The following is an 8,187-nucleotide window of genomic DNA, read 5'->3' as shown; positions in this document are numbered from 1 at the left end:
CTTCCTTCCAAGATCTATCGTTGTGAATCACTTTGGGATATTCTGAGAGTTCACAAGAAATTTATTTCTCTTTCACAGCTGTTTTAAGGTTGTAGATTTTGCTTCAAAGATTAAATAGGGATTGATTTCAGAGTTAATTATTTGACTGATCAGGAACAATTTCGGCTGGGAGTCAGTGAATTGAGAGGAAAGATTCCAGACAGCGGCTCTTCAAAGTCCACAACAGGCCCAACAGTTCAATCAGCTCCAGTCTCAGCTCAGGAGAGCTCAACAACTCCACACACTGTCCACAGGGGAGTTCCCCTGCTGTATAGAATCGTAGAATCCCTACAGTGCAGAAGGAGGCCATTCAGCCTATTGAGTCTGCACCGACCACAATCCCACCCAGACCCTATCCCCTAACCCCACCCTGCAAATCCGCTGACACTAGGGTCAATTTACCATGGCCAATCAACCTAACCCACACATCTATGGACTTTGGGAGGAAACCGGAGCACCAGGGGGAAACCCGCACAGACATGGGGAGAATGTGCAAACTCCACACAGACAGTGACCTGAGGCCGGAATTGAACCCGGGTCCCTGGCGCTGCGAGGCAGCAGTGCTAACCACTGTGCCACCGTGCAGTGGGACCAACATTTGTGTTTTAACTAACATCACCATGGATTGATCAGTTGGACTGATTGCTGTTTGTGGAATCCTACTGTGTACAAACTGACTGCTGGGATCAACAACAACTTGTATTTAGAGAACACGTTTAATGTAATAAAACATCCCAAGGTGCTTGAGAGGAATTTTGTAACAAAATACTGAGTCACACTGGGAGTCAGTGAATTGAGAGGAAAGATTCCAGACAGCGGTTCGTCGAGGTCCACTACAGGCCCACAGCTCAATCAGCTCCAATCTCAGCTCAGGAGAGCTCGACAACCCCACATACTGTCCAAAGCTTGATAGGAGTGGGAGATTTTAATGAGAATCTTTAATCAGGAGGGAGGGAATGGAGGGGTGGAGAGGTTTAGGGAGGGAATTTCAGAACTTCACACCAGGACACAGACATTAATGATGGAGTAATTAAAATCAGAGATGTTCAAGTGGCCAGAATGAGAAGAGCACAGATATCTCAGAGGGTGTGTTATTGGAGATTAGAGATTGGGAAGGACAGGCCGTGGAGGGATTTGAAAACAAGGATGCAAATGTTAAAATCAATGCATTACCTGATGTGAACCCGATGTAGTTCAGTGAGCACAGGATGTGATGGGTGAACAGCACACGGGCAGCAGAGTTTTGGATAATCACAAATGTGGGGAGGCGATGGGCTGGTGGTATTGTCGCTAGACTATTGTCAATGTTCTGGGGACCCCGGTTCGAATCCTGCCACGGCAGGTGGTGGAATTTTAATTCAATAAAAAATATCTGGAATTAAGAATCTACTGATGACCATGAAACTATTGTCGATTGTTGGAAAAACCCATCTGGTTCACTAACGTCCTTTCGGGAAGGAAATCTGCTGACCTTACCTGGTCTGGCCTACATGTGACTCCAGACCCACAGCAATGTTGGCTGACCCTCAACTGCCCTCCAGGGCCAATTAGGGATGGAGAATTATTGCTGGCCAGCCAGCGATGCCCACGGTCCACAAATGAATAAAAAAGACATGTTTAATGTGGGGGTGGGGTGAGTGAGAGAGGCTGGTCAGGAATGGATTGGAATCATCCAGTTTAAGGGTAACACGGGTATGGATGAGGGTTTCAGCAGCAGGTGGGGTGGAGACAGGCGACATTATGGAGATTGAAATATCTGGGATCAGTGATGGGGTGGAAATGTGGTCAGAAACTCATCTTGACATCAAATCTGGCACGGAGATTGTGAAGAATGTGGTTCAGCCTCAGACAGTTCCCAGGGAGAGGGATGGACTCAGTAGTTAGGGAATTGTAGTGGTGACTGATCTTCCCAATTTTTAACTGGAAGGAATTTCTGCTCATCCAGTAATGTATGTGGGAGAAGCAGTTTGTTAATTTAGTAACAGTGGAGGAATGGAGGGGGATGGGGGTGAGGTAGAGCTGGGTGTTGTCAGTGTACAGGTGAAAACCAACACAGTGCTTTTGGATGATGTCACCCAGTGGCAGCTTGGAGATGGGAAATAGGAGGGGCCAAGGATAGATCCTCGGGGGACACCTAGTTCAGGGGCTTTGGAGAGGAAAAGGAGGTTGGAGAGGTCAAAGATTGTTTTTTCAGAGTGTGTGGTGACAATGGATTTAAAGGTGAGAAGGCGAGGACTAGAAGAGAATGAGAACTGTAAACAGTATTGATTAATATGGAGGAGGTGAATGGTCAACAGCTTCGTAGGAATAAGGTCAATGGAACATAGTGGGAGATCGGGGGGAATGTCATGGACAAGCTGAGTCCGACAGGACAGAAGGGAGAGATGGGAGGGAAACTGGAAAAAGATGCGAGTTCCAGACTGAGTGGAGGACAGTTTGGCCGAGTGTGAGAGGGAAGCAGCAGAGGCAGCTGATCAGATTGCCTCAATCTTAGTGACAAAAAGCTCTTTGAGCTCCTCACACTTGTTGTTGGAGGTGAGGATGGAGGAGACAGGGGAGGGGGTGAGAATTTTAACAGGAACTAACTTGTAACAGCTATTAAAAAGATTCAGCACAGTGTACTTTACACAAACTATTTTTTCAAAGCAAAAATATTAGCCCCTGTAACTGGGCTGGAGTTTAGAAATAGGAGCAGAAACAGACCCCAATGAACACGGTTCAGTCCTGGATGTGATTAACAGCAAAATCCAGTCACTGTAGTCACACATGAAGTTGCTGGTGTCTCAGCAGGTAGGATGACCGAGTGAATCCCTTTCCACATTCGGAGCAGGTGAATGGTCTTTTCTTGGTGTGAGTGCGCTGGTGTACAGTGAGTTCAGATGACTGCCTGAACCCAGTCCCACAGCTGGAGCACCTGAACGGTATCTCGTCAGAGTGAACTCGCTGATGGCAAATCAGATCCCAGCGTCTTTTATAACACTTCCCACAGTCCAGACATTGGAAAGGTCTCTCGTCAGAGTGAACTCGCTGATGGCACATCAGATCCTCAGAACCTTTAAAGCCCTTCCCACATTCCTGACATTTAAATGGTCTCTTGTCTGCGTGAACTCGCTGATGTCTCAACATGTTGGATGAATCAGTGAATCCTTTCCCACACTTGGGGCAGGTGAATGGTTTCTCCAAAGCGTGAACTCGCTGGTGCTTCAACTGGTTGGATAAATCATTGAATCCTTTCCCACACACAGTACAGCTGAATGGCCTCTCCCCAGTGTGAACTCGCCGGTGTCTCAGCAGGCTGGATAAATCACTGAATCCCTTCCCACACTCGGAGCAAGTGAAAGGTTTCTCAGCGTTAGTGCGTTGATGGATTTCCAGCTCAGATGGGGAACAAAATGACTCCTTCCAAGTGTGAAGACATTTATGTTGCGACAAGCCTGAGGATCGACTGAAGCCTCGTCCACACACAGAACAGGTGTACGGTTTCTCCCCACTCTGAACGGTGCTTTTTCCTTCCATGTTCAATACTCGATGATATTCAATTACAATAACTTGGGCAACTTTGTCAGATCCTGATGTGATGTTTGGTTTCCCGTCTCCCGAATACAAACCTTCCCCTTTGAAGACCCTATAAAACTGATTTAAAACAGAAAAGAGTGAGTGAGAGAGAACCCACAAAAACAGGTTGTGAAATGGAGCTGAATGAATGCAGTAATTTGTGGGGCCGGCACTGGGAAAGAGTGACCATAAAAACTGCTGGATTGTCATATAAAACACAACTGACTCACTGATGTTCTTCAGGGAAGGGAAGCTGCCACACGGTCTGGGTCTTCACAAGACTCTGTCCTCTTTGAGGGGAGGAAAGTGAGAGAGGATTTGGGAGCAGAACAGAGGAGAGGGATTTTATATTTGTACAAATAAACCAGGATTTTAACAGATTCTCCTAAGACCAGGATATCCACACTAACTCCCTGTTGCACCTTGATTGTCGTCATTGTCAACAGTCCCTCAATTTGAGGATGATATTTATCATCATCGAATCCCTACAGTGCAGGAGGAGGCCATTCGACCCATTGAGTCGACACTGACTCTCTGACAGAGTACTTTACCCAGGCCCTCTTGCCCACTCAAGACATTGGTAAGGCCCACACTTGGAATACTGTGCACAGTTCTGGTCACCCTATTATAGAAAGGATATTATTAAACTAGGAAGAATGATTTACTCGGATGCTAACGGGACTTGGTGGTTTGAGTTAGAAGGAGAGGCTGGATAGACTGGGACTTTTTTCTCTGGAGCGTAGGAAGCAGAAGGGTGGTCTTATAGAGGTCTATAAAATAATGAGGGGCATAGATCAGCTAGATCGATAATATCTTTTCCCAAAGGTAAGGGAATCTAAAACGAGAGGGCATAGGTTAAAGGTGAGAGGGGAGAGATACAAAAGGGTCCAGAGGGGCAATTTTTTCACGCAGAGGGTGGTGAGTGTCTGGAACTAGCTGCCAGAGGTAGTAGTAGAGGCGGGTACAATTTTGTCTTTTAAAAAGCGTTTAGACAGTTCCATGGGTAAGATGGGTATAGAGGGATATGGGCCAAATGCAGGCAATTGGGACTGGCTTAGGGGTTTTAAAAAAAAGGGCGGCATGGACAAATTGGGCCGAAGGGCCTGTTTCCATGCTGTAAACCTCTATGATTCTATGAGCTATCCCCGTAGCCTCACAGATTTATCTTAGCCAAGTCCCCTTATCTCCACATCTTGGGAAACTAAGGGGAAATTTATCATGGTCAATCCACCTAACCTGCACATCTTCGGACTGTGGGGGGGAAACTGGAGCACCCGGAGGAAACCCACACAGATGCGAGGAGAACGTATGAACTCCACAGAATTTCACAGTAATTAATTTGCAGTGTTAAAGTAAGCTTACTTGTGACACTAATAAATAAATTAACTTAAGTCACCCAAGCCAGGAACGGAAACTGGATCCCTGGCACTGTGAGGCAGAAGTGCTAACCACTGTGCCACCGTGATGCTCGCGTCTACTTAGGGTCGTGAGTTTCACCATGGTTCTTCATGTGACTGAACAAACCCACAGATCTATAAATACTTAGCCAAAAAGATGTCCGGATTAGGTGGATTGGCCATGCTAAATTGTCCCTTACTGTCAGGGGGACTAGCCAGGGTAAATGTATAGGGTTATGGGGATAGGTCCTTGATGGGATTGTAGTTGATGCAGCCTCGATGGCCAAATGGCCTCCTTCTGCTCTGTAGGAATTCTATGATGCTAGGACGTTCCATGAGGGAGTGGGATTCGGAGAGCAGGATTTGTTTCCTTTTCTTTCCTGCGCTGCCACCGCTCTGTCTGATCAATAAGACAGTGGGACTCAGAGAGCAAAGAACAAAGAAAAATACTGCACAGGAACAGGCCCTTTGGCCCTCCAAGCCTGCACCGACCATGCTGCCCAACTGAACTAAAATCCCTTATCCTTCCGGGGATCATATCCCTCTATTCCCATCCTATTCATGTATTTATCCAGATGCCCCTTAAAACTCACTATCGTATCTGCTTCCATTACCTCCCCCGGCAGCAAGTTCCAGGCACCCACCACCCTCTGTAAAAACCTTGCATCGTACATCTCCTTTAAACCTTGCCCCTCACACCTTCAACCTGTGCCCCCCAGTATTTGACTCTTCCACCCTGAGAAAAAGCTTCTGACTATCCACTCTGTCCATGCCCCTCAATCTTGTCGACTTCTATCAGGTCACTCCTCAACCTCTGTCGTTCCAGTGAGAACAAAACCAAGTTTCTCCAACCTCTCCTCGTAGCTAATGCCCTCCACACCAGGCAACATCCTGGTAAATCTTTTCTGTACCCTCTCCAAAACCTCCACACCCTTCGGGTAGTGTGGCGACCAGAATTGAACACTAGATTCCAAGTGCTGCCTAACTAAGGTTCTATAAAGCTGCAACATGACTTGCCAATTTTTAAAACTCAATGCCCCGGTCGATGAAGACATACGCATGCCGCATGTCTTCTTGACTACCTTCTCCACATGCGTTGCCACTTTCAGTGACCTGTGTACCTGTACACCCAGATCCCTCTGCCTATCGATACTCTTAAGGGTTCTGCCATTTACTGTACATTTCCTATCTTTATTAAACTTTCCAAAATGCATTACCTCACATTTGTCCGGATTAAACTCCATCTGCCATCTGTCCGCCCAAGTCTCCTCCGACCGATCTATATTCTGCTGTATCCTCTGATGGTCCTCATCGCAATCCACAAATCCATATATATATATATATTATATATATATATATATATATAAAAACAGCAAAGGTCCCAGCACTGATCCCCGATGAACGCTACTTGTCACAGCCCTCCATTCAGAAATGCACCCTTCCACTGCTACCCTCTGTCATCTATGACCAAGCCAGTTCTGTATCCACCTTGCCAGCTCACTCTGATCCCATGTGATTTCACTTTCTGCACCAGTCTGCCATGAGGGACCTTGTCAAAGGCCTTTCTGAACTCCATGTAGACAACATCCACTGCCCTACCCTCATTAATCATCTTCGTCACTTCCTCGAAAAACCCGATCAAGTTAGAGAGACCTGACCTCCCCTTCACAAAACCAGGTTGCCTCTTGCTAATAAGTCCACTTATTTCCAAGTGGGAGTAAATCCTATCTTGAAGAATCCTCTCCAATAATTTCCCTACCACTGATGTAAGGCTCACCGGCCTGTAATTACCTGGATTATTCTTGCTACCCTTCTTAAACAAAGGAACAACATTGGCTATTCTCCAATCCGCTGGGACCTCCCCTGTAGCCAGTGAGGATACAAAGATTTCTCTCAAGACCCCAGCAATTTCCTCCCTTGCTTCTCTCAGTATTTTGGGGTATATCCCATCAGGCCCTGGGGACTTGTCGACCTTAATGTTTCTCAAGAGTCCCAATACCACCTCCTTCTTGATCTCAACATGACTCAAACTATCTACACACCCTTTCCCGGATTCATCACCCACCAAGTCCTTCTCTTTGGTGAATACTGACGCAAAGTACTAATTTAATACCTCGCCCATTTCCTCTGGCTCCATGCATAGATTCCCTCCCTTGTCCTTGAGTGGGCCAACCCTCTCCCTGGCTACCCTCTTGCTCTTTATATATGTATAAAAAGCCTTGGAATTTTCCTTAATCCTGCTGGCCAATGATTTTTCATGACCCCTTTTATCCCTCCTCACTCCTTGCTTAAGTTTCTTTCTAATTTCTTTATATTCCACACTTGCTTTGTGTGTTCCCAGCCTCCTAGCCTTGACAAATGCTTCCTTTTTCTCTTTGACTCAGCTCACAATATCACTTGTTATCCAAGGGTCCCAAAACTTGCCATACTTATTCTTCATCCTTACAGGGTTTATGCAGTTTGATGGACAAGTTGTCTCCATTCTGAACAATGGGGAACAAGTTCCTCTCACCGAAGCTCAGTGGCAGCCGTGTGTACTATCTACAAGACGCACTGCAAGAATTCACCAAAGGTCCTTAGACAGCACCTTCCAAACACACAACCACTTCCATCTAAAAGGACAAAGGCAACAGAGGCATGGGAACACCACCAGCTGCAAACTCCCCTCCAAGTCACTCACCATCCTGACTTGGAAATACATCGCAATTCCTTCGCAGTCGCTGGGACAAAATGCTGGAATTCCCTCCCTACCAGCAGTGTGGATGTACCTACACCACATGTACTGCAGGGGGTTCAGGTCACAAAGGTCGCCGCTCCTGCGCCCTGCTGCCCCCTACAAATATGGCTTCCGCGCCTGCCCGCTGCGACACTTCGCCCCTGACAAAGATGCCGGCCGCACATGCGCACTGATGGACATTGCCAACGACAGATTGGCGGCCGTCAGCCCAGGCCCAACACGACAAGTTGCCTCCAATTTGGTACCAACAGGACGCCCGAGAAGTTATTTTCCGAAGTTTGGATTTGAACAACATGTTTACGAAGCCTCTCCACCCACCCGCCACATTCATCGCTCCCTGCGCGCCGTTCTCTACCTTGAACTGATCTCGGCTCCAAGTTAAAACCGTCCGTCCGCCGCCATTACCCGCACTGCGCATGCTTCAGACCCCTCCCCTATTCACTCTGGTTGGAGGACCAG

General features: G+C 47.1%; 1 protein-coding gene across 2 annotated transcripts; it reads right to left on the bottom strand.

Moving 5' to 3' along the window:
• Positions 1-545: 545 nt before the first annotated feature.
• LOC144484451 (uncharacterized) lies at positions 546-8,149 on the bottom strand. Of its 2 annotated transcripts, XM_078202983.1 has the most exons (3): positions 8,084-8,125; positions 7,438-7,603; positions 546-3,672 (listed from the first exon to the last, which is right to left on the bottom strand). In XM_078202983.1, the coding sequence occupies exons 2-3, from the start codon at positions 7,471-7,473 to the stop codon at positions 2,800-2,802; spliced, it is 909 nt and encodes a 302-aa protein (XP_078059109.1). In that variant the 5' UTR covers positions 7,474-7,603; positions 8,084-8,125; the 3' UTR covers positions 546-2,799. The 2 variants fall into 2 exon arrangements, with proteins under 2 accessions (XP_078059109.1, XP_078059108.1); XM_078202982.1 differs by lacking the exon at positions 7,438-7,603 and having other exon boundaries at positions 8,084-8,149.
• Between the last annotated feature and the right edge of the window lie 38 nt (positions 8,150-8,187).

Source organism: Mustelus asterias, unplaced genomic scaffold (genome assembly GCF_964213995.1).
Source record: "Mustelus asterias unplaced genomic scaffold, sMusAst1.hap1.1 HAP1_SCAFFOLD_107, whole genome shotgun sequence".
NCBI lineage: Eukaryota > Metazoa > Chordata > Chondrichthyes > Carcharhiniformes > Triakidae > Mustelus > Mustelus asterias.
Note: the sequence above shows the minus strand (reverse complement) of the source record. Positions and strands in the feature narration are given on the sequence as shown.

What these genes read in the sequence shown, in the direction of transcription:
- LOC144484451 (XM_078202982.1), bottom strand. Translation starts at nt 8,146, where the DNA reads ATGCGCAGTGCGGGTAATGGCGGCGGACGGACGGTTTTAACTTGGAGC. An exon ending in GGAGCCGAGATCAGTTCAAG is followed by an intron (nt 3,673 to 8,083) that starts GTAGAGAACGGC and finishes GTTTTAAATCAG; the next exon opens with TTTTATAGGGTCTTCAAAGG.